The sequence below is a fragment of the Sinocyclocheilus grahami genome, unplaced genomic scaffold (assembly GCF_001515645.1).
Source record: "Sinocyclocheilus grahami isolate Dianchi unplaced genomic scaffold, SAMN03320097.WGS_v1.1 scaffold164.1, whole genome shotgun sequence".
NCBI lineage: Eukaryota > Metazoa > Chordata > Actinopteri > Cypriniformes > Cyprinidae > Sinocyclocheilus > Sinocyclocheilus grahami.
The window spans coordinates 674085-701627 of record NW_015505343.1 but is presented as its reverse complement, the minus strand read 5'-3'; the positions used below and the strand labels follow the sequence as shown (position 1 = coordinate 701627).

The window sequence follows — 27543 nt, the reverse complement described above, 5'->3', positions numbered from 1 at the left end:
AGAAAATGAAAGGCTATTACTAAAAGAGTTCATTATGAGACACTGACTGTGTTTTGGTGTGCTGGTGTTCTTAAGACCTTGATATAAACAAATATCAGTAATTCAAGTGCAGATATGAGAGACGAGCATTATACACATGAAAAGCTACTTTAGGTTATCGTTGTCATATTTGAGGGGATGTTGACCCAGTTCATATACACTGGCCTGACATCACACTTCTTCATCTCGATGTCCAAGTTTTGGTCTTTGTCGGCTTGCTAATCGTAACATTGTAATAATAACACAGCACTATGCATACACTAATCAGCTACAACGTTAAACCTGTCTGTAAAATCATGTTGGTCCCTCTTGTGCTGCAAAAACTGCTCTGCCGCATCAAGGCCAAGACATCAGAAGCAGATCCTTTAAGTCCTGCAGTGTACCGTTTTAATGAAGGACTTTGTGTTTTACCTGTATTTTGAATTTTGCACTTCATTGTATAGTATTCAGTCAAATTAATGACCTGGCAGAAAATTACCACTACAAATTTCTGTACCCTCAAAGAGACAACCTTGTACCTTTTTTACCCCTAAAGAGCTCATAATAGTACCATAAGAGTATTACTACCTTAAGGGAACATATTCGCAAGTACTAATATATATATATATAAATATATACGGCTGCAAGATTAGTTTTTAACGAGCCAAAAAGAGTGCACGTCACACCTCTGTTCATCAGTTTGCACTGGCTACCAATAGCTGCTCGCATTCAATTCAAGGCATTAATGTTTGCCTACAAAACCACCACTGGCTCTGCACCCCTTTACCTTAATTCATTTCTTCAGACTTATGTGCCTCTAGAAGCTTGCGTTCTGCAAGTGAACATCACTTTATTGTTCATCCAAAAGAGGCACAAAATCTGCTTCACTGACTTTTACATTAACTGTTCCCTCCTGGTGGAATGACCTGCCCAACTCAATCTGAGTAGAGAGTTCTTAGCCAGCTTCAAGAATCGGCTAAAAACACATCTCTTCCATCTTTATTTGACCCTCTAACACCAGCACTCTCTATTCTATTTCTATTCTATCTACTTGTTTTCTTTTTATTTAAAAATGATCTTCTTCTTTACACTAACATTCTCAAATCTTTTTTATTATTTCAACTTTTCTTTCTTTGTAAAAAAAAAAAAGAGACTCTCTAACACTAACGTTCTCTACTTGTTTTCTTTTTATTTATTATATTTAAAAAAACTTTTGTACTGCGTTAGGCTAACTGAGACTTATCACAGCACTTGCATATTATTACTCTTTTGTTGGTTTTGATTGCTTCTGTTGTCCTCATTTGTAAGTCACATTGTATAAAAGCATCTGCTGAATGCATAAATGTAATATGAACCCTTTAAGGGTAAAGAAGGTTAATGGTTTCCCTTTGAGGGTACTGCCCCACGGTGATCTTCAAACCATTCCTGAGCTACGTCTAGTGTGTCAGGGTGAATTATCCGCTGAAAGGGGTGTATGTGGTCTGCAACTTTCGTTAGATGGTGTGTTTCGAGGTAACATCCACATGATGAATACCAGCAGTCCAGGTTTCCCAGCAGAACATAACACTGTCTCCGCCGTCCTGCCTTCTTCCCATAGTGCACCCTGCTGCCACTTTGACTTTTTTACAAAACTTACTTTTCAAAGTCATCTAAGGCCATTTGTACGATTTACACAAAATTAGGCATACACTATCTTTATACACTTTTGAGAGAAAGTTATAAAAAGAATTTTGATTCATTAAATAATTTACCATTGTTTACTTGGGCCATTATGATTAACTACTAATGATATTACTGTACTTCTATAGCTCACAGCTCATGTAAGCAATGCAGTTTGTGGCAATAAAAGACACTATTTGTCATTGGAATGTCAATATAATTCATGAATAATGTTAGTATTGCTGAATTAGGTGTTTATATGAACACAGACGCACATTAGGCATCATTGTCAGGTGTTAATTTATTGGTAAATAGTCCTTCAGTTATAAGTTTAACAATCAGTAATAAAGTCATGTCTACCTAACCTAATAGAAAAAAGCAAAGTTGTATAAGATCCTTTGAAAATGGTTCTTAATTATTACTAGAGGTCTGAAAAAGCGAAATCAAAAGAATTTGTTGAAGCAAAAGGTTTAGCAAAGATGTAAGTAAAATAAATGGTTAAATGTTAATTTAACTTTAATATATCCCAATAAAATGTAAAAACCTTTCTGTCTAGTTGCCAGACATGATTAAATAAACTGCTGTCCGTGTAAATCAATTTGACAATATTTGCAATATTTCTATAAAGACACACTTTGTTAGTGCTGTGGTATGAATAATAAAACAAAACTGTAAGCATAAGTAATCATGCAGACAGCACATTTTCATATAACCTGACACCAGCCAGCACCTGCAGCCCTAGCATGTTATCTTCAGTAATATAACGATTTGTTCTGTGTAGCATTTGTGCATTGCAAATGACCATATTAAGGGAATAATTCATTACATTTATATAACGCTGTTCTAAGCACTCAAAGCTCTTTACATTGTGAGGGGGTATCTCCTCGTCCATCACCAGTGTGCAGCATCCACAGGGATGATGCGACGGCAGCCATATTGCACCAGAACGCCCAGCTTACACATCAGTTTACTGATGGAGAGGAGACAGTGATGAAGCCAATCAGCAGATGTGGGGATGGTCAGAGGCCAATGGGCAAATTTGGCCAGGATGCTGAGGTCACACCTCTACTTTTTTTGAAAGACACCCTGGGATTTTTAATGACCACAGAAAGTCAGGACCTCAGTTTAGCGTCTCATCCGAAGGATGGTGCTTGTTGACAGTATAGTGTCCCCGTCACTACACTGGGGCACTAGGACCCACACAGACCACAGGGCGAGCACCCCGTGCTGACCTCACTAACACCTCTTCCAGCGAGACTGAGGTCTCTGCAGAGCAAAAGTGGGCATTTCTGACTTTGTGGGTGTTTTCAAACTGCTGGGTGATCCCCCTTACCTGACCCCACCCCTAAACCTACCGTCACTATGACGTCAGCCAATCAGGTTACATGGTCTAAAAACGCCCCAATCTGGTAACTCCCATTACTTTCTGCAGAGACCTACACACTCTTAAAAATAAAGGTGCTTAAAAGGTTCTTCACAGCGATGCCATAGAAGAAGCATTTTTGGTTCCATAAAGAACCATTCAGTAAAATGTTCTTTAAAGAACCATCTCTTTCTTACCTTTTTATAATCTGAAGAACCTTCAAAGAACCTTTTGTGAAATGTAAAGGTTCTTCAGATGTTAAAGGTTCTTAATGGAACAAAAAAAGGTTCTACTATGGCATTGTGAAGCACCTTTATTTTTAAGAGTGTACTTGCTTCCAGCAGCAGCCTAGTTTTCCCAGGAGGTCTCCCATCCAGGTAGTGACCAGGCTCAGCCCTGCTTAGCTTCAGTGGGCGACCAGGCGAGAGCTGCATCTTATTAAAGTTTGTACAATTAAAAAGAAATTAGATGATTAAAAAACAAATCAGACCAATGGCCTCGTGGGCAGTGCGCTGCCAATATACAGTGCCGTTGCGCTTCGGGCATCCCGAGTTCGAATCCTGGCTAACTGTCCTGTCCTAATAAAAGGCAATAAATGCCAAAAAAATATGTCAGGCCAAAATGACATAAGAGTACAGTGCACCAATCATTTACATTTAAGCATTTAGCAGACACTTTTATCCAAAGCAACATACAAATGAACACAATAGAGGCAATCAAACCAAAAGAGCAAGAGCAAAGTCCCGGTTAGCAAGGTTCTTTATAATAAATAAAAAGAGTAAAAATTTGATAGAAAAGAAAACCGAGCTATTGAAGGTCAAGTTATTATTATTATTTATAATAATTAAAAAGAAAACAAGTAGATAGAATAGAAAATAAAAATAGAGAATGCTAGTGTTAGACTGAGGGTTGTTGTTTTTTATAAAAAGAAAACAATTAGATATAATATAAATAGAATAGAGAGTGCTTTAGAGCAGTGTTTCTCAACCAGGGGTCCGTGGACCCCTAGTGGTCCTTGATATAAGGCCAGGGGGTCCGTATAAAGTATGAATTTTTGTATACATTTTGTATATTTTGACATGACATGTTCCCATGAAAGCAAATTCCAATATAGCTGATGATATGGCCAAATACTGGACAAGTCAGCTAACTTGACTGCATTTGGTCCTCACAAAGACACAAATGATACGAGTCAATTTTGTTCTGGGGGTCCTTGAGGATGGTTCTGAATTGGACTGGGGTCCGGTACGCCAAAAGGTTGAGATTCACTGCTTTAGAGGGTCAAGAATATATGTGTTTTTAGCTGTTTCTTGAAGAAGGCTTGATTGGTTCTCTCCTGTATCGGTAGCCAATGAGCTCGCTGCTCAATCATTCAAATACATGACTAGTGCTCGCTGTAGCAGTCGCAGCTTGATTCAGTAACCCTCCACCTTCCCCAGCTCCACCTGTATAGCTGTGCTACGAGGTATTTCATGTATGTTATATTTGCAGCAGCAGCATTTCTTACATGCTCACAGCAGCATGTTGTGGATGTGTTGGCAGCAGCAAGTCTCGATACTTGCTCTGACGAGAACATTCTTCTTTTTACGGTTTATTTGACATTCATCAAGGATGGGATAAGACATCAAGTAAGAAATGTCTGCTAGACAAGCTGAGATGTGAGATGATCAGTCTCTGTTGAACGGCCGCTTCTGAAGATCGGACTGCTTGATGTCCAGGAGGTTGTTCTGTGCATCTCTGATGCTTGTTTTTGAACATCAGAATCAGTTTTATGTTTTATCAACGTGCAAAAACACAAAAGCTGAGTTGCTTAGTTGTATCTTTGAAGTGCTCTACAAAACATTGCACAATTGAGTTTAAACAACAGTTCACAGTTTTTAAGGAGAGAAGGCCACACATATTAAAGCAATATGAATTTATGCCACCTTTAAAATGACTGTGAAAGCCATTATAAAGACCTTTTGGCGGACCGAAACTGATTTCTGGTTCGTTATAGGCTATTTGTTTAGTTGAACAGTTAAATGTCATTTGGCAATAGACTTGATGAGTACAGTAAATGCAAAAAGCAGGTTTTAAACATTTTTCTTTCTGAAAAAGCACTACACTGATCGTTAATGCACCTATTAAGGGCCCGGAATCGTTCAAAGGAATAAGAATGGCTACATTTCTTTAAAATCGAGTCCATAATGCCATCTCATCTCACAGCTCTTCAGTCACGACTAATGTCCGCCAACAGCTGCCGTACTTTTCGGCCATACCACCAGTAAAAAGGGGAGTCCGGTAAAAGCTGCTATACATTATTATCATTCGTTTTATGCACCACGCACCCCAGTCATACATAATATCTATATACGTTCCCAAGTAAACCTATGTTAAGCGTCTCACGTAGATTAAAGGTTCTAATATCCATCTCCATCCTTAACTGCCCTCGTCCACCCCTCCAGCTGACGCAGTGGTGCAGTCCGCGAGAGGCAATGGCAGAGGTGTAGAGGGAGAGAGAGGAATCCAGCGTCCTGACAGCTCGACTTCAACCCCGCAGCTGTGACACTCTGACCCGCGGACAGCACACCCGGACCCGGCACACCCGAGCCTGCGGACCGCCAGAGACTCGCAGCTCAGCAGGGCTTTCTCAAACTCAGGTGTGTGTGTGTGTGTGTGTGTGTGAGAGCAGCGCTCCTGTTAGCACAGACGCTAGCTTCTGCTTCAGCTCCACAACACTGTGTTTCTGTCACAAACACACACCGAGCTGTTGTAAACACACGCTCGCGCGCGTGTGTGTGTGTTTGTTTACCACAATACACGGCTGTTATTCAATCATATGTGCTTATAATTACCCAGCAGCCTCTGTTTTCATGCAGTTATGTCATGGTATGTGTAACTAGGCCTCTGCAGTTTGGGGGTGACTCTCTTTTAGATCAAGTAAGTGTTTGTGATGTGGGTCTGCTGGAGATGCAAACTCGTTTGCTTTGAGTAATTATGGAGATATTGCTGTGTAGATCAGGGGATATGTATACTTCGATGTGGGTTGACAGCTGTGCTGGATGTTGACACTGAGGTTATGGACCTCTGAAGTAAGTTGGTCTTTGCTGATCTGTCTTTATGAAGACAATCAGTCACTCTAACAGTTAGTTTCTCATTGAATGTGTTGTTGTTAGTGGGCTTTGGTGCTGGGTTTGTGTAGAAGCCAGGCGTGCATGTCTTCTAACTCTTCCAAACAGAGCTGTCAGATGAAATCACACACAGCATATACACAAGCCTTGTGTGGTTTTCATTGGGAGATACTAGTGCTGCTGAAATATTGAGAACGGGGAGGTTTATGTAAGATAAATGACAAGGATTGCAGAAATCAGAAACTTGTCTGTTTCTTGTCACAGTCTATTTCTATGAGCAATCTCTATAAAATGCATTTACTTATCCACGCGTTTCAACTCGCAGAAGTCATGCAAATGCATGGATTCTGTGTTATATTTATATACTATTAATGTATTTGTTTATGAGTCAAAGACGAGGCATCCCATTTTGGTGTCTGCATCAAATAATATTTGCAAAAGTGAATTTATATGCATTGAATGCATATACGAGTAAAGTGTCTGCTTTGATTAACCCTTTAACTGTCACGGGACGCCTAAGTTTACTTCACTAGATTGCAATTAAATCCTAATCTAATCATGACAAACTATATATTGTTGGAAAGGTCTAAGACTTTAAATCTCAAAAATCGTCATTTGAAACCCATTTTAAAATCAAACGTTGCATTACCATGAAAATGGCACGTCAATATCATGTTACAAAATGTTTTCGTTCATGAATTATAAAAATGTAAGTTTGGATCGTGCACTTTCACGTCTATGCTCAAAAAATGTGAGTGACAGTTAAAGGGTTAATGTTTCAAATAACGTTTGTGAAAATAAAATGCCAAAATATGGGTGAAATAATGTTCAATCGTCCTTCAGAGTTACAGATATATTTATGTAAAAATGAAACGACATACTTAATATAAAATACAAAAAGTGTATAAAAGAAAAGAAAAAATGATCATACTAAATTTTATTCTATTTTAAATGATTGAAAATGTCTTGATGACAGATGGGTGAAACGTAGTTGTTTGACGGATATTGGAAAAGATTTTAAATTACAAATCATTAGTAATTTGTGGGCTGCGCTGTGAGCCTTTTAATGTCATCTAATGATTCTTGATCTAAATATGCCTGACAAGATATTTTGGTATGATTTTTGCATAGAAAAAAAATAAAATTAAACCCCAATGGAGAAAAACACAATTTAAAGCCATGTTACATTTTTATTTGTTTTGATGCTTGAAAACCCCTTTTTCATCTTTTTAATTCGCTCGTGTTTTATATATACTGTATTATATAGGTTTCAGTTTTGGTCATTTCTTTTGTTTTGTGCTTTTCTCATTAGTTTAGCTTTTGGTTTCAGTTTTACTTTTAGCACATTTAGTACTTCAACGTCAACTTATTACGATTTCTTCTGGGTTTAAGTTAACAATGACAGCGCTAATGATGTAATGAATTAGTCTTCATGTCTTTTCCCCCAGTTAAAGCCGAAGCCACGCACCATGTCCTTAAAACCGCGGGTGGTGGATTTCGATGAGACGTGGAACAAGCTCCTGACGACAATCAGAGCGGTTGTGATGCTTGATTACGTGGAGAGAGCAACGTGGAACGACCGCTTCTCGTATCCTGCACTCTAGTAGAGACACATCTGTCCTGATTCAGATGATGTGCAATGAAACTGTTGCTTCCTCTTTTCCCCCTCGTTTCTTGTAATCAGATTGTTTTGTTTTCGTTTCTTTCTACTTTATATGTACATCACCACTCAGAAGTTTGGGGTCCGTAAGATTTTAAAAGAAATGAATACTCCACAAGGATGCAAAAGTGACAGTAAAGACTAAGCCTGTCACGATAACGACTTTTTGTTGTGCGATATATTGCCCCAGAAATAATTGCGATAAGCGATATTATTGTCATTTTAAAGACCATTTTATGCCACTGAATATATAATCATAATGTAACCGCATAATAATGCAAGAAGGCCTACACACTTCCAAATGACAACAAACTTTTAATTTTTAAGAATATTTAAATCATGGAAATTAAGTATCAAAATATTAGATACCTGAATAAATAGTAAATACACATTTTCTAACAAAAAGTGCACAAAGAACTTGTTTGGAGATTTTTCCATCTACAGATTTTGCCCTGACCTTCTTTTCTCTGTAAAGTAAGCGTGCACACTATTGCTGAAACACACAAGCACTACTCAGCAGTCAGATGTCCGTATGCACAAAGACACAGAGCTCTAAACAAGGCCATATCTGCAGATTAATCATTGTTTGTAGAAGCATTTTTAAAATTTGAACTAGCAGCTCATGACTACACCACGTTATGTACGAGAAGCTGCAGAAGACACAGGCGCAAGTGGAATGTACCAAACATGGTGGCATTAATTTTTAAGAAAATATAATGGGCGATATATTGCGTCACCAAAAATGATTGAGGTCATGTCATGATTATTGCAACAGGCCTAGTAAAGACATTACAAATTACAGAAGGTTCTTTGTCAAATAAATGCTGTTCTATTCATCAAAGAATCATTATAGTGAAGTTAATAATCAGAAATGTTTCTTGAGCAGCATATTATACTGATTTCTGAAGATCACGTGACACTGAAGACTGGAGCAATGCTGCTGAAAATACAGCTGCGCATCACAGGAATAAATAAGAAATCAGTTCTTTTAAATTGTACGTTTTTATGGCATCTGCTTGACCCCAAACGTTTGAACGGTAGTGTAAGTTACATGCATCCTGCATTGAAATCTCCTTAACGGGAGTTTCAGTGACATTTATGCGCTGTGTGTTGCGTATCCAGAGCCTTTAGGGGAAAGACTGTACACTGAGACGAAGGTGTTTCTGGAAAATCACGTCCGTCAGTTGTTCAAGGTAAGATGCTCGTGGTTCAGGCCAGTGTCATCACGGTTTAACTGTTGCGTCATTGCGGTGTGTGTGTCTTGCAGAGAGTCCTGGAGTCGGAGGAGAAGGTTTTGGTGATGTATCACAGATACTGGGAGGAATACAGCAAAGGTGCTGAGTACATGGATTGCTTATACAGGTGAGTTCAGCTACTGTTGCAGAGGGAACTCTTGTGGAAATTAAAGATGATGTGTGCAATACTTTTCAGTGATACAATTCTCCTTGCCAAGTTTAAAGGGATAGTTCATCCAAAAATGAAAGTTCTTTCATCATTTATTGATGTTGCTTTAAGTTCAACAGGAACTGTTGAAATGGCAAGTGAAGCATTGCACCGTGGGATCATACAGTATTCCCTGAAGTGTGCCTGTTGTGTTTGCAATAGTGAACATACACTCACTAGACTTTAATATGGTTGGTTGAGGGATATTGCACACTACTTAGGGACAATATTTTATTTGCTTTATTTGCAATCATACATTTCATTATTACTGGTTCTGACGGCTCGCTCTCATGCAGTACTCTGAGTGCACAAGGTATTGTTTCTCTGGCACGCAGACCTCGGCCTCGCTAAGGGCTTTGGTCAGTTTGGGCTTGATTTCATCATGCTGGACTGAACCCCATCACTGTCCTGCTGCTCTTGGTCAGCTGTGGAAACAAGCAGCTATTGAACTGACGTCACCTGTGGCTTTATTGTGCATCAACACGCACTTATTCATCTAAAATGATAGCAACTGATTTTCCTTAATGAGTGTTTTCATGAATTTCCCGCAGGTACCTTAACACACAGTTTATTAAGAAGAACAAGCTGACCGAAGCAGACCTGCAGTACGGATACGGAGGAGTGGATATGAATGAGCCCTTAATGGAGATTGGAGAGGTATGCATGGTTTTATAACCAGTATCTCATGACTCAAGCTGGTGGCATATGAACATTTTTCTAAATCTAAACAGATTGGATATTAAGCTATGCACATTTCAAATTGTGGTGTTTATTCTTTCGCATATTGTAAAGTTTTGTAAGATTTTTTTGTTTTTTTGTTGTTGTTTTTAGCTTGCACTTGACATGTGGCGGAAGCTAATGATTGAGCCCCTTCAGCCGATGCTGATCGGGATGCTTCTGAAAGAGATCAAGAAGTAAGTTAAACTTGAAAAGAGAAGGAATGTTTTCTGGTTAAATACTTTAACCTAAAACATTTGTATTAATTTCAATCAAATTTATAATAAAAATTAAATTAAATTAAAAAGATAACATTTCAATAAATATTTTCTTTTCTTTTCAACCAATATTGGATATTTTAACTGTTTAATCTATTTCAAGATTTTAGATTATCATCTAAGGCCATGTCCACACGTACACGGGTATTTTTATTTTTAAAAAAAATCTCCGTCCACATGGAAACGCAAACGCATGCTATGAAGCACTGTCAAGAGCATGCCAAACCAATAGGTGGCGATATAATCTCAACCGTAAAGCCATGTTGGCCAATCAGAAGCCTGACAAAGTCTCCAGTAGGCGGAGATAACAGCGCAGGCTCCGACGTCACAAGCCAAAAACTCCGGTTTCGCCGTCTACACGATAACACTGCAACCGGAGTTTTTGAAAATCTTCACCCTGGCAGGCGTTTTGAAAAATGTTCGGTTCAGTGACCTGGTGCTGCGTTTACATGTGGACGAACAGCCAAACCGCGTAGAAAAAGCTGCGGTTTTAAAAATAACCGCATTTGTGTGGACAGGGCCTAAGACTGGCTTAAATGGATAGTCATGAATTATGGAAAATATTTAAAGCAGTCATATGATGCTGCTAAAAAGAACATTATTTGGTGTAATGCAATGTGTTTATGCGGTTTAAGGTTAAAAAAACACATTATTTTCCACATACTGTACATTATTGTTTCTCCTCTATGCCCCGCCTTTCTGAAACGCCTCGATTTTTACAAAGCTCATCGGTCTGAAAAGCGAGGTGTGCTGTGATTGGCCAGCTATCCAGTGCGTTGTGATTGGCCGAATACCTCAAGCGTGTGACGGAAATGTTACGCCCCTCACCATACTGTGATGATGCCCTGTCCGGCCGGAGCGACGAGACAAAAACAATAAAACCCATTATAAACGAGGCATTTGTTGCATCCAGTGGGGACATAATTACGGATTATAATGACTTATACTGTCTTTTTACGCGTTGCGTATCGCGCTGCGTAAACATAAAACCATGTCTTCATTTGTGATCAGAGAAATGACTAACAACAAGCCCTACTCTACACTGCTTAAAACGCACGTTTGAATCGTCAGTGGCAAATCCATTAAATATAAAAAACGTACTTACAGTCTGTGAGTCAGAACTGCCGGCATTATAGTCTACTCTCCCAGGATCAGGAAACTGTTCTGGAACAGTGTTGTAAATACAACTTAACCACTGATTTCTAGTTGTGTCCTCTTTTGTAAGACCAAACAAAGTAGTTTCACTTTCATAACGAAACACAGCGTCTCCACGACATGGCGGCGGCAACAACAATACTACAGCGAGAATCAAAGTTACGTCGTCTTTCTTTGTGTGAACATTTGGGCGGTATGCAAATCTTCCCACATAGTGACGTAGACATGTGGGGGTGTGTTTAAACGAGCCGTTTTAGGGGGGCGTGGACGAGTCTTAACTTTGATAAAGAATATCTCTTTGGTTTTGAGACTTTAGTCTTTGCAGCTTCAGGGATCTTATCTATTCACAATCAGCTTGTAGCACTCCAAAGAGAAAGCAAAACTTGAAATTGCATCATATGACCCCTTTAATATGCACACTAGCTCAAACAAGTGCTGTAGAAAAATACAAGCTTCACGTTTATGCTTTTAAACCATTCTGCCCATTTGCCTGTAGTTTCTGTTGTGTATTACTGTAAATGCGTTTACGGTTTGTTTCTACAAACTAAAAATGATCTATGGCAGAAGTCTTTGGTACCACAGATACTTTCCATCAAATTTCTATGATTGCATGGTCTGAACCCAAGTTGTTTCAGTATACTTTGTTTGAGGATACATGTGCAGACTTATTCAGTTTCAATGTTGTTTCCATAGCGACCGAAGTGGAGAGGACCCAAATCAGAAAGTAATCCATGGGGTTATCAACTCCTTTGTTCATGTTGAACAGTACAAGAAAAAGTTTCCTCTAAAGGTGAGTGTCTCTGTCTTGGTAGTTTTTTTTATGTGTCATTGATCTTTTTTTTTTTTAGTTTGTGCTTAGTTTGTGCAATCATGAAACTTCAGTAATATTTTATGTAAATATATATATATATATATATATATAAAAAAAAAAGTGTATTCTACTGTTTAAAAGTTTGCGTCAGTTTTTTTTTTTTTTTTGAAAGAAAAATAATATTTTTAATTCAGCAAGCATGCATTAATTTGATCAAAAATTACAGTAAAGACATTTCTAATGTTCCAAAAGATTACATCACGGTTTCCACAAAAATATGAAAAAATGTTTTCAACATTGATGATAATCAGAAATGCAAATCATCTTATTATAATGATTTCTGAAGATCATGTGACACTGAAGACTGCAGTAATGATGCTGAAAATACAGCTTTGAACACAGCTAAAAATTACAATTGAACATAATCACATTGAAAAGTTCTTTTAAATGGTAATAATATTTCACAATACTGTATTTTTGATCAAATAAATGCAGCCTCGGTGAGCTGCAGAGACTTTTTCGGAAACATCTTACAGACCGCAAACATTTGTGTACATATTTGCATGCTCAGAGTTTGTGTATCAGCAATCATGCATCTCATTTGAAGGCCACACCATTTTTTTCCCCTTTACTCAGTTTTATCAGGAGATCTTTGAGGGGCCGTTCCTGACAAAAACCGGAGAGTATTACAAACAGGAAGCCTCCAATCTACTGCAGGAGTCCAACTGCTCCCAGTATATGGAGAAGGTGAGATGCTGTAACCATAACCTGTCCATCTTTTGCATTTTGATCAATTACGTAAACATGTTTCTGATCGTTCTGTCTGTTTCGCATGTTGCTGTTTGATATCTGGTGATCTTAAAGGACCACTCCACTATTTTTGAAAATAGGCTCATTTTCCAACTCCCCTAGAGTTAAACAGTTGAGTTTTACCGTTTTCGAATTCATTCAGCCGATCTCCGGGTCTGGCGGTAGCACTTTTAGCTGTAGCTTAGCATAGATCATTGAATCTGATTAGACCGTTAGCATCTCGCTCAAAAATTACCAAAGGATTTCTATATTTTTCCTATTACATTTTTAGTTGCATCGTGTACTAAGACCGACGGAAAATTAAAAGTTGTGATTTTCTCGGCCGATATGGCTAGGAACTATACTCTCATTCCAGCGTAATAATCAAGAGACTTTGCTGCCGTACCATGGATGCAGCAGGCGCAGTGATATTGTGCAGCGCCTGAAAATAGTCCCCAGCACGCTCCCTGTGCAAGCAAGTGGTCACGTTGGTTATGTTGACAGAAGTTAGCCTATTTTCAGGCACTGCGTAAGATCACTGTGCCTGCTGCACGCATGGTACAGCAGCAAAGTCTCTTGATTATTACGCCGGAATGAAAGTAAAGTTCCTAGCCATATCGGCCTAGAAAATCACAACTTTTCATTTTCCGTCGGTCTTAGTACACGATGAGAAGAGTAAAGTTTTAAATAGGAAAAATATCGAAACTCTTTGGTCACTTTTGATCAACTCTTTGGTCATTTTCAAAAATAGTGGAGTGTTCCTTTAAGGAAGCTTTATTTTCTCTGCTGGCCAGTGGCTGATGCTCTCTGTTTCGGCAGGTTTTAGGCCGGTTGAAAGACGAGGAGGTGAGATGTCGGAAGTATCTGCACCCCAGCTCTTACGCCAAAGTCATCCATGAATGTCAGCAGAGGATGGTGGCCGATCACCTGCAGTTCCTGCACGGCGAGTGTCAAAATATCATCAGACAGGAAAAGAGAGACGGTCAGCACTTTAGTTACACTTATAACCAGTTTGAGCTTTCACTTTCGGCTTATGGATTTATGTTTGTACGTATGTGTCTCAGTTGGCATGTTATAACTGTAGGACGTCCTGATGGTGTGTTTGGTTTCAGATATGGCGAATATGTACACGCTACTGCGAGCCGTGTCCAGCGGCTTACCTCACATGATCCAGGAGCTCCAGGTCCACATCCACGATGAGGGTCTCAGAGCCACCAGTAACCTCTCTCAGGAAAACGTAAGTGTCTAAAAATTATGCATAGCTAAATAAAACCGCTTTATGTACAGAATTGTTTGTATATAGCATTAATTGCATGTTTTCCTCTGATCTTTGTCCTGCAGATGCCAACCCTGTTTGTGGAGTCAGTGTTGGAGGTTCATAGTAAATTTGTCCAGTTGATTAACACAGTGTTGAATGGGGACCAACACTTCATGAGTGCGCTTGATAAGGTACATTTACATTTCAACGCAGTTCATAAAGGATTTACAAGTGTATATACAGTACCAAGCAAACATTTAGACTATATTACTCTTCTTCATATTTCAGAATGATAGTAAAAACATCAGTGTTTTGAAATATTATACGTGCAATTATGAATGTTTAATATATAATATAATAGTAAAAACTTAAATACTTTTAAAATAACACAAATGCAATTATATGTAATGTAATGTAAATAACATAATGATAGTAAAAACATCAATACTTTAAAACAATACAAATGCAGTAATGGAAATGATTTCTATATAATGTAATATAATAAATAACATAAAGATAGTAAAGACATCAATACTTTGATATAATACGTATGTAATTATGGAATTTATTCATAGAAAATATAACTATAAACAGTTATAATAACATATTATAACAGTTATTATAACTAAAAACATAATTACTTTGAAATAATACAAATGCAATTATAGAAATCATTAATATATAATGTAATGCAATATAATACATAACATGATAGTAAAAGCATCAATACTTTGAATGAATGAATGGATGATGCATTTAATGATAGTAAAATATCAATACAGACGGATAGATAGATAGATAATACTTTATTCAAAATTCAATGATCCAGTAGATCACACATATCCAAAAACACCGTAGACAAGCAAACACACAACAGATACATAAAAGACATGCATATAAAAAATACACATAATCCTAAAAATAAATAGTAATCAACTAATTACTGACTTAAATGTTATACCTGGTCCTTCAAATCCAATAATAAAAATAAATAGATGAATAAAATAAATCTTAAATGTTATACCTGGTCCTTCAAATCCAATAATAAAAATAAATAGATGAATAAAATAAATACCAAGGCATACCCGAAACCCATTGCCCCAACATATACATTGTTTTGTCAAATTTACACTAAGAAAATAACAATAAAAGAGAGGTAAAGGGTTCAAGAACTATTAAACAGCACAATGGCCGTCGGGATGAAAGATCTTCTGAATCTCTCGGCTCTGCAGCGCAGTGAAATAAGTCCTCCGCTGCACCTGCCCCTCTGACTAATCAATATAAACAATACAAATGCAAGCATGGATATTTTTAATATGTAATATAATGCAACCATAACATAACATATAACATAACATATCATAACATAACACATACTTAGCAGCCGCATATTACCAACTTCATCACCCTTCTCCCTTTAATACCAGTAGGGGGTATCTGAGATCAGAATGCATGCGAGTGTTTAGAAACACTGTGGTTTGTGATTTTATTGCTCATTTCCCTCCAGGCCTTGACTTCAGTAGTGAACTACAGAGAGCCCAAATCCATCTGCAAAGCGCCTGAGCTGGTGTGTAATCACTGTTTATCCTCAGCTACTGCCAACGTTAGATCAGGATGACTAAATAAACTCTGAATGAAGCTAATGAACACGCACGGTCAGAACGTTAACACTGCTTTTCCTCTTCGCCGGTGTTTCTCGTGCTGTGGCACAGCTGGCTAAGTACTGTGACAATCTGTTGAAGAAATCTGCAAAAGGAATGACGGAGAATGAAGTGGAGGACAAACTGACCAGCTTCATCACGGTCTTCAAATACATTGATGACAAAGATGTGTTTCAGAAGGTGAGGCCATGACTTGATTTATCTACAGGAGAACAGAAAATCACCCTGCTGAAAACAATGGGATTTTGTATGTTTTCCTCCTTTTATCTGACTTACTTTCGGTCTAGCTGACATTAAAACATTCAAACTTTAACCTGTTAAAATGTTTTATTTTTATACTTTACTACCAGGTTAAGCTTTGTCAAGCCAACATCAATGTTTATCATCAAATATTACTCATCTTCCTTCCTTTAAGATTTTTTTTTTACATTTTGTGTCTGGTACGGGTGGTGTTTTCAGTATTTTGTGGTCTGTACTTTCTAATTCCTTGTTTTACTCTCTCTTTAATTGTTGTTTATTCTTAGTTTTACGCCAGAATGCTTGCAAAGAGGTTAATACATGGACTTTCATTATCCATGGACTCAGAGGAAGCCATGATCAACAAACTGAAGGTTTGTCGTCTTTCTTGAAAAGTGTGTTAAAATGTTCACAGGTGAACATTCACTGTGTGATTAAAGCGAGCAGCCCTTTCACTGTTTTTCTCGCTCTCGGTTCCCTCCCCTGTCCTTTGCCTCGCAGCAAGCGTGTGGCTATGAATTCACGAGCAAACTGCACAGAATGTACATATTGTTTTATTGTTTTGTTTTCAGTTTTAATATTAGTTCAAGTTGTCATTTCTATTATTTGTCAAATATTCTGTTTAGATGTTTAGTTTTAGTTGTAAATATATAATATTAGGACTGTTAATGGAGTGAATTTATTTTTTAAACGATATGCTGACTGAAAAAAAATGAAATTATTGTAATTAACTGCATATATCAATATTAACTGAGAAAAGCCCCCCAAATAATGAAGTAATTATTAAAATAATGAAATTAAATACATTTAGAAATGACCTCTATTTTGACATCACAACCATTTGGAAAAAGATTAACATATGACTGCCCACATTTATATAAAAGGATTTTGCTGCTCATTTTACATGCAAAATGATAAGCCAATAATAACAGAGGTAATTTACATAATAAAGTCTTAAAGGGGCAGTTGCGAAAACGGCGTGTTTTATTATAATGGCCAGAGAAAGGGTTGAAGCGGCATCTAATTTTTCTTAATCAAATATTTTATTTGTATTTAAGTTAACAAAAAGTAATTTTTTAACAACACTGGTTCTTGTTTGTGTCAGGCGAGGTAAAGATGAATTATCTGTCCAAGCCCTACGTGGCGGTGGTGACCACCTATCAGATGGCCGTTCTGCTGGCGTTCAACAACAGCGAGACTGTGAGCTACAAAGAACTGCAGGACAGCACGCAGATGAACGAGAAGGAGCTCCAGAAGACCATTAAATCCCTGCTGGACGTCAAGATGATCAGTCACGACTCGCAGAAAGTAAGTCTGAGATCAGCGAGGCCACAGGTGTTTGCAAATCAGCTTCATCTGTGGCTTGACTTTTCAGCAAACTGTTAATTGATTTATCATAACTAGACTCCCACGTTCTCCTTTCCTCCAGGAGGAGATCGAAGCCGAATCCACGTTTTCCCTAATTATGAGTTTCACCAGTAAAAGAACAAAGTTCAAGATCACAACATCGATGCAGAAAGACACGCCACAGGTACAGAGACTCGATGCGGCGGAAAATTCAATCGTAACGTTTGACCAATTCAAGAAAACCATTTCAATATTTAACTTAACATAACTATAACATGATTCAAGTAACATTCTCTTCATTCAAAACATGCAACGTCTGGTTAAAGATCTATTCCAAGTGCAGCACGCGTGAAAAATAAGTTCAAAATATCTTTGCAGAAAAGATGCCTGAAATATGAAGACACGTATTGTACGAACTTGTCTTAAACGTATCTTATATGTATAGAAGTAATATAAAATAAGTAGAGCTGTCAAATGATTAATCGCGATTAATTGCATCCAAAATAAAAGTTGTGTGTGTACTGTGTATATTTATTATGTATGTATAAATACACACACATGCATGTATATATTTCAGAAAAATATGTTGTGTTTATATATTAAATATATTTATATATAATATAAATATATACATGTAAATATTTTCAAAATATATACTGTATGTGTTTGTATTTATCTATACATAATAAATATACACAGCACACCCACATGTTATGTAAACAAAAACTTTTATTTTGGATGCGATTAATCGTTTGTCAGCACTAAAAATAAGAAAAACGCTAAATATTTCTTAGGTCAATGCATTTGTCTAATTTTGTCTGATTTTAGGGTTTTATTAAAGATGGTGATTCCTTGATTTAAAACATTAATTGTGGCGAAACGTTACATTCAAATTCCTCTATAAAATCAGACAAATCTCCCAGCACATGTTGAGCAGATGTCCTGGGTCGATCCTGTTATATATCTAGTGGTATTAACGCTGTGATGTTATTTGTGTGCGTCAGGAGCTGGAACAGACGAGGAGTGCCGTGGATGAAGACAGGAAAATGTATTTACAGGCTGCTATAGTGAGGATTATGAAAGCCAGGAAAGTCTTGAGACACAACGCTCTCATACAGGAGGTGAGATGACAGGTTCTCGTCTGCTAACGCTGCAACCTTTTAGTTTCAGATCTGAATTTGTGGCTTCAGACGTTAAAGCGAGCGTGTAAGGTGTACAGGAGTGTGTGTGTGTGTGTGTGTGTGTGTGTGTGGTACCTGATGCAGAGATCAGACTCTGTGCACAAGTAATCAGATCCATTCCGGCCTGTTACACAAGAATACTGTGATGGAGACTGTTTTTACTGCTCACACACACATTTGGCTCTGAACTCACACTGTTTTTCCACTAGCCATGCACATGGGTGATCTGGGTCATATTTGACCCCAAAATCAAAAGAAAACAATATTTTTCACTTAGTTTTCACGAAGAAAAAGAAGCCTGTTTTGGGATAATCAATGACATCAAGTCATTGGGCCTCATTAATGAAACATTCGTAAATATAGGAGTAAATTCTGAGTAATTTACGCGTAAAACGGACCTTCCCGAAAACTCTCCTCCGGATTCACAAATACTTCGTAAAGGTCAGATTTGATAGTTAAATGTGCGCATGTTAATGAATTCCAATCATTCGTAAATAGGGGCATGCTCATTCACAATTAGTATATTCCCCATCTATGAATTACAGCTATGCAAATTACGTATCTAGGAATGGTGTGGAATCCTTGGACTCGATTCTCAGGTTTAGTAAGTTATATAGCATAAATGCAGAAGAGACTAATAGGCTATATGCCTAACAATAAATGAATAAATTAACGTGTGTCCATCAGAGCGTTTTTAGCCTGGTGCTCTTCTGAAAACGACCAGCTGGTGGTGCTTGAGAGAGCTGTGGAGGCACTGCATTTTTCTGGAGTGACGGGTTGTTTCCTACGATTTGGAATATTCACGGCAGTAACATGTTACAAGTATCTTATTTTGGAGAATATTACTGAATATAAATATGCAGTAACCAGCAATATTAATTTCTCCATTGTTGTGTTGTACAAGTATGATCATGGTTGGTCAATGTAATGTTTGTCCCGCCCCTCCTCCACTGTGATTGGACGGCTGTGTAAAAAGGGAACGTGACGAGCTCTGCGTTTTACCCAAAGTTAAAGAGTAAAAAACGAAAAAAGAAAAAGACCGGGCAAATGAACTCGTTAAATATCATTCTAACACATAGTTCATAAAAATGCATCAGTTTGTCTAAAAGAATACAGAACATTTGAATGTTTTATGCACCATTTACACGCGCTTTCGTACCAACTAACATTTTCAGAATACGGAAAATTGACGTCAGAACGACTTTCCGAATGATTTACACAAAAAGTTGTCCTGCTCGTGTTTCATGAATGAGGCCCATTGTTTCTGACCAGATTTGTTTAAAATCCGCATATTAAATTGAGCTGAGCAAATACTACAATGATGTTTGCTTGCAATGATTTATGTTTATTATTATTAAAATAATTATTATATTACAATAATGATCATTTGTGGGATACTGTGAGTTATTTTCTTAAAATAAGGTCACAATGCAAACAAAAAATAATCTTAAAACATATATTTTTGATATATAATGACCCTAAAATAGACGACGACTTTTATTTTCTTCATTATTTTCTTTATGATATATATTCTTTTGGGATCTATTTCACCTTTGTTCAGAGTTGACCTGAAATTTTCATCATAATTACAAATTTTACATGCAAACGTTGTTCTTCTACTGTTTCACCCTGTTCCGTGTTATCACTGCGCATTGACACATTGCACCAATGACGTTTTTTAACTATAAGGGGAAATCAGAAACATGAGTTTGAAATAATTGCATAATACCATAATCTGATATTCCACAAGTGCTCTCCAGGTGCTCAACTAAATTTCACAATTCTGACTTTTTTTTTCTTTCTCAGAACCGTGAGTATGAATTGCGAGATAAATAGTCACAGTTGCCTTTTTCTGTGCTGTGGCTTAAACAGGCTTCCATAACTAAAGTATTACTCCATGCAAAACCACAAGTAATTTGATCAAAATAAATTGATCAGATTAGTCAAAGCTGTGGTAATGACATAAAACATTTACTCATTTCTTCAGCTGTTTACCGTAAATGCAAGGACAAACGCAGGTGTGAATTATGAAATAGATTGATTATGGGCTGTGGTGCTCCAGCTCTTCCTGCAGCTGTCCAGTGTTTGTGTGACGGTGTGTGGATTTCTCTGTTAGTCCATGTGCTTCTCATTGCTTTGGAACAAACAGCATCAAACACATCTTCTGCCAGAAAATGGCTCATAACAATGGCAGCGCTCAACCTTTCAATTTGTTGGTTTATTAAATAACAATTTATCCTGTCCAGCATTTATTTATTCATTGTAATATATACAGTAAATCAAGAACACAGTGGTGCAGTCGAGGCAGCTTTGCCTTGCTTTTTTATCTTGCAGGAAGGCTGATTTTACTGTGGAGATATGGATTACAGAGTCTGCAACTTTAATCTGCTTTGCTGAACAAGTAAAATCCTTAGTTTCTGGGTCAATCGTGACAAGACAGTTCTTATCAATTCTCAAGAATGTCCTTGTAACCAGAGATTATTATCAAGTTTATAATCAGACACCGAAAGCACAGAAAATATATCTGAATGTAAGGTTAGGATCAGAGCATTAACATACTGAAAACTGTATACATTTAACTTATGCTACTTATTATTATAAAAAAAAAAAAAAGTGGAGTCCCAAGATGGGTTCCAGAGATCTGTAGAAAAAGTCAAGAGAAAATAGTAAAAAAAAAAAAAACAGGAAGGCTGATTTTACTGTGGAGATATGGATTACAGAGTCTGCAACTTTAATCTGCTTTGCTGAACAAGTAAAATCCTTAGTTTCTGGGTCAATCGTGACAAGACAGTTCTTATCAATTCTCAAGAATGTCCTTGTAACCAGAGATTATTATCAAGTTTATAATCAGACACCGAAAGCACAGAACATATATCTGAATGTAAGGTTAGGATCAGAGCATTAACATACTGAAAACTGTATACATTTAACTTATGCTACTTATTATTATAAAAAAAAAAAAAAGAGTCCCAAGATGGGTTCCAGAGATCTGTAGAAAAAGTCAAGAGAGAATAGTAAAAAAAAAAAAACAATTATATATATATAAATAATCACTGTATTGACCAATTAGCATCCAGAACTGGAAATGTAGTAATACAGTAGTTGTCATGGAAACTTGATGTTTAAATGTTTTAATGAAGTCTTTTCTGCTCACCAAGACTGGATTTATTTGATATACAATAATAACAGTGATATTGTGAAAATTACAATTTGAAATAATTATTTTCTATTTGAATATATTGTAAAATGCAATTTATTCCTGTGATGCAAAGCTGAATTTTTTGCGTTATTACTCGTGTCTTCTCACATGTACTGTATAAAAGATAAGTGCAAGATGAGTGTGTGCTATCCCGAATATAAGCAGCCTAATTTTGTTGGTGTGTGCTTATTCTTGCAGGTAATCAACCAATCCAAAGCGAGATTCAACCCGAGTATCAGCATGATCAAGAAGTGCATTGAGGTTCTTATCGACAAGCAGTACATCGAGCGAAGCCAGAGCTCTGCGGACGAATACAGCTATGTCGCATAAAAACATATTCATTTAATGAAAGAAAATAAACAAAAAAACGCCGTTAAGCGTGAACGGTAGACATGTCTTTTATTTTCGGCTCTGGCTGGCTCCGGCACTCAACCATCGGATCGAATCGGGACTCTGTGCCTCCATCTTTGTTAAAAAGGGCCTCCGAGTAGCTGGACAGTCATCAAAAGCACCCCCATCCCGCCCCCTTCTGATTTTATGCTGTTTACATCACCAGTGCCACGCCAAGTGCGTCTATGAAAAAGGAAAATGCCTATAGCTACTCGAACGTAAAAGGATAATACATTTTTAGACTTAATCGTACAAGAGAAAGCGAGCGAATGAAATGCATCACATAGAGCAAAACAGGTGAAGTGTTTGAGAAACGGCCGAAAAAACAACCACGCTTTCTTTTCTCACGTTGCAGTTGTTGTGTGTATTCTTTTTTTTAATGTATCAAAGTCAAAGAACTATTGTAATAAAACCGGTATACTGATAATTGCATTTACTTTCAAGATATAAAAAACAAATATGAGGTGACAAACATGATTCTGCTGCTTGTCAAATAAACAAATAAAAAACACACTTTTTTTCGTAACTGTTTTAAGAACGACTTCATCGTCAGTCAATATTAAAGGTGAACCTCAATATTTTTTCTAATGGTGCATTCAAATCATGTCAGAAAGATCATATTTATGAGTAGTACAGGGTAGATTACTTGCAAATTGTAGTCAGTTACTGATTACTAATAACATGATGAAAATGTTAGTCATTAATTTAATCTACTGTAGATTACTAATTTGTAGGCAATGCATTCTGACTACTTTTGGGTTTCTTTTAGATTACTTTTGACTTAACTTGTTTATATATTTAAATGGGATTATAAGTATACCAAAAAGGAGAATTATTTCTCATTAACATCGTGAAATGCATTAAACATTACTTTACTCCAGGGCTTCCCAAACTGGAGTAAATGAAAGAACTGCAGAGGTAAACAAAAAAAAAAAAAAAATATATATATATAATTTTTACTTTTTAATTTTTTTTTTACCTGCATGGCAATGTCACCACTCAACAGCAAAACATGCAAATGTGTTGTTAAATTATTGAAATATTAACTTTATTAAATCTCAGGGGGGCTTCAAGTTAATATTTTAGGTCAAAGGGGTTGGGCGGACAAATTTGTGAATCTGCATCACATGAAATATTAATAAATATGAAGTCTTCCAGTTTTAAATATTTTTGTCAGTTATACGTCAGCAGTGTTTAGTAACTTTGTTTCATACATAGTATACTGTAGCTGCCGGAGAGGTGCTTTTGTCCCCAAATTCAGAAGCGTGGATCGCAAATGAATGTACATTACATACTGTAAATATTCAAAGCTAAACAATGACACACAGTAGAATTTTTAGAAAGGAAAGAAAAAAAATGATTAATAAATTATATTTTACTGCCTTTCTGTGAATAATTTGTAATCGTGTAATCTAAAATAAAGTAACCGCAATCTGATTATGAACATTTTGTTACAGTGTAATTATACATTTAAGTACTGAGTAATATTAATTAACTACATGTACTTACTATATGGCTAGGATTAGGGTTACTTGCAGTAAGTCTCTGTGCTGCGCTGCTTTAAGTCCAGCACACAAAAATGACCATGAATTTAACGGTAAAAGACTGTAAAAATGCTACAGTAAAAACCTGTTTCCCTACTATATACGGTGAAAAACTGTAATGTAATTTTACGGTAGTATACCATTTTTGGAAGTGGAAAAAGATTGAATAGTTTACAGTGAATAACTGTAAATTCACATTCCCAGAATTCCCTGCGTTACATTTCAAATTTGATGTTTTTTGTTGAAATAACTATGTTTCTTAGTTTGTTCTTATCAGTTTTGTATATTAGGGTTGTATGTTACATCTAATGTTGTTAAATTAATGTTTATTGCATGATTTCAGTGTCATGTGTGTTATGGTGTTTAGTGTTTCTATATATGTTATTATTTAAAAGCTGCTTGTGATGGGCTTTGGTTCATCATGTGACTTTCTCATCACCTCCTGCTTTTGGTGCAGTGTTTACAAAGGTACAAAACAGATTTCAGTACTTCAGTGGGTTTGTATATTAACATTACATCAGTTAATGAAATTACGGTATTTAACTGTAATTTAAGTTAAAACCGTAAAACCTAAAACGCTGTGTTCATTTCATATGTGTACACCATTTTGAAGATGTATTGAAACTTTTTTTGTGTTTTGTTGGACAAAATGACCTGGTTTACTCTGGTGCACCAAGGACTGCAGGACTTCTGCGGGTTTTGCTATATTGGGATTCTTTGTGAGTAAATCTCAGTCAGCAGCCTGTTCACTCTCGGCTCCTGCTAACTGAGGATTCGCTCCTAATGAGACCCATATGGAGGTTCCTGGCCAAATCAACATGTCTACTGTATGTGTGTGTCATCAGCAAAACATTTCTGTATAATATACAGCATCTTACGTAAGCCTGACATTTTGCAGATTCAGAGATGTCGAGTCACTGGATGCTACAGAAAGTAATACATCTTCATTACAAGTGAAGAGCAGATACTTTAAGATAAAGCATCTTTTTCTACCACAAGGGGGTGTTATGCATTATTAAAAATCTGAATGCATTTTTAAAAATAATTATTCCAGAAGAAAATCTCAATGTCTGAACATTGAACAGTGTTTGTCTACATGGAAACACATTTGTTTTGTCATTTGCTGTCCTACTTCAATTGAGGCTGCAAACAAATAACAATTTGACCTAATGCACCTTCTCTCTGTATTTCTCCCTTTCTCTTGCTCATGATTAAGAGCATCAGAAAAATGGAACTTATTTTTTAAATAAAACTTTTATTTTTTAAATACATATTTTTTAAATTAACTATATATATACAGTATATATATAGTTTTGACAGCGGGAAAAACCTTTTAACTCAAAAGAAACGTTTGAGCTAGTATTACTTATAAACAAGTGCTGCATCTCTGTCCAGTGTCTTTGCTGAAATATTAAAGGGATAGTTCACCCAAAAATGAAAATGTGATGTGTATCTGCTTACCCCCAGGGCATCTAAGATCTAGGTGACTGTTTCTTCAGTAGAACACAAACGAAGATGTTTAACTCGAACCGTTGCAGTCTGTCAGTCATATAATGGAGGTGATCTCAAAGCCGTGATTCTCATTCACTTCCATTATAAGACTGACAGACTGCAACGGTTTGAGTTAAACATCTTTGTTTGTGTTCTACTGAAGAAACAGTCACCTACATCTTAGATGCCCTGGGGGTGAGCAGATAAACATCACATTTTCATTTTTGGGTGAACTATCCCTTTAGTGTATGTTTATAGCAAATTTCTGCTTATTTCTGAAAAGTGGCAAAAGTTAGAAAGCTATTTTGTCTCTTTTGAAAAAAAAAAAAACAATGTCTTACAAACTTGGAACATGTTTTTTTGGAACATGACAGATGGTTTATTACTGACTCAAGCTGGTTTAGCTCTAAACCAGAATAATTAAGAACTACCAACAGCTGGAAGTCCGTCATATGATTCACGTCCATCATCTAGGCCAGCTAATGTTCATAAATGACTGACATGTCCAGGCATAAACCAGTGTTATCAGACGGCTAACTGATAGACTGCCACACATAATCTCATCTACAGTCAGACAGGAAATGTCCAGGCTATGATAAGCTTAAATTGGCCCTTATAAATAATTAAATAGCTATTAAATTGTTAATTGACCATACAATCATCATAAAAACCACAATTAAAGTTTTGCAGGCGATATGTATACTTTACAGAGATTTATTAATGAGATCAATCTAATTTACTCCTGGATCTATGTTCTAGATGTTGAAGCTGTATCACTGATGAAGTCAGGCAAAATGATAAAAGTTTTTTTTTTTTTTACCCAATATCCCATTTTTGCGCACCACAGGAGTAAAGCACATACACTCTTAAAAACAAGGTTCCAAAAAGGTGTTTTGAACAGACCATTTTTGGTTCCCTAAAGAACCTTTCAGTTCTTAAAAGAACCATTTTCTTTTAGTTTAAAGATCATTTAAAAATCTGAAGCGCTCTTTCTACTCTAAAGAACTCTTTGTGTAATGGAAAGTCTCCATAGATGTTCGAGGATCATCACGGAACCTTCAATAGCAATAAAGAACCTTTATTTTTAAGAGTTTTCTGGTTGCTCAAAGTATGAATTAGCCTACATCTTGAATATGTAGTGGTGTATAATTGAAGCTGGGACTAGTAGGTAGCGAATAGAATAGCAACTGAAGAATATAGCAGCACTTAACGAGTCTAAAACCCAATGATGACCCATTTTTGCCCACCCGCAAAAGCACATACACTTAAAAAATGATGCCATAGAAGAACCATTTTTGGTTCCCTAAAGAACCTTTAAGAAAACAGTTCCTAAAAGAACCCTTTTTTCCTCTTAGGTTTAACCTAATGGCCCAAGGTTTCACCATGAACCTTAATAGCAATAAGAAACCTTCACTGCAAAAAAATGCTTTTCTTACTTATAGATTTTTTGTCTTGTTTCCAGCCAAAATATCTCAAAATTCTTAAATCAAGAAGGATTTTCTAGTCAAGTCAAAATGAAGTGAGTTTTTGCTTTGAAGAAGCAAAATAGTCTGCCAATAGGGTAAGCTAAATACTCTTATTTCAAACAGAAAACGAGATCATTTTTACTTGACGAGTCTATAACCTGAAGCAGACACTGAATACACGAGGAGCACGCTTTGAGACAGCAGTGAGTCAGTGTGAGTCTCGGAGAGAGCTGTGGAAGAGCGCGTGGGAAGCCCAGCCCACGGTCACTCCACCGCGACACACGCCGAACAGGTGCTCCAGTCCCACCCAGTCCCACCTGAGGAGCACAGCACGAGGATTCGTCCCGCTTCTTACCTGCACCGACACAATGCTGCCGTGGCTTAACGTTACTGAGTTTCCCTGAAGAGTTCAGCACTTCTCTCGCTTCGCTGTGGAGGAGTCTCTGGGAATATCGGGCGAATATGAAAGTGACAGTGTGTTTTGGAAGGACGCGGGTGGTCGTTCCCTGTGGGGATGGGAATATCACAATACACAGTCTTATTCAGCAAGCCACAATGAGATATAAAAAAGCCATAGCCAAGGTAAGTCGAGTGTGCTTGTTTTCTGAGGAAACACAGCGTGTCAACTGCGCGGCTGCTCTCAACATTTAGCTTTTTCTGGAGAAAGAATGAAAGAAAGAAAGATAGAAAGATAGATAGATGGGGAAGAGACCGTCGGCGAAAGGTCCGCTTGAGGTGTTTGTTTGTTACGTCACAAAGGATTGTT

At 37.0% G+C, this 27543-nt stretch overlaps 2 protein-coding genes across 2 annotated transcripts in view; both read left to right on the top strand.

Moving 5' to 3' along the window:
• Window positions 1-6053: 6053 nt before the first annotated feature.
• Window positions 6054-22799, top strand: cul2 (cullin 2). The gene is given in 19 exon segments (XM_016282703.1): window positions 6054-6111; window positions 7599-7738; window positions 8901-9003; window positions 9078-9172; window positions 9805-9910; window positions 10085-10167; window positions 12097-12193; window positions 12851-12961; window positions 13823-13985; window positions 14116-14240; window positions 14345-14452; window positions 15769-15828; window positions 15974-16102; window positions 16447-16533; window positions 16661-16751; window positions 17079-17467; window positions 17589-17690; window positions 18511-18627; window positions 22085-22799. Coding segments are annotated over 19 exon segments (2268 nt in total). The 5' UTR covers window positions 6054-6081; the 3' UTR covers window positions 22217-22799.
• A 4167-nt stretch (window positions 22800-26966) lies between these two features.
• The window catches only part of pard3aa (par-3 family cell polarity regulator alpha, a), a 515464-nt gene continuing 514887 nt past the window's right edge, over window positions 26967-27543 (top strand). Inside the window, exon 1 of the mRNA XM_016282712.1 lies at window positions 26967-27359. Within this exon, the coding sequence (XP_016138198.1) occupies window positions 27240-27359 (120 nt within the window). The 5' untranslated portion in view covers window positions 26967-27239. The remainder of the gene's footprint in view (window positions 27360-27543) is intronic.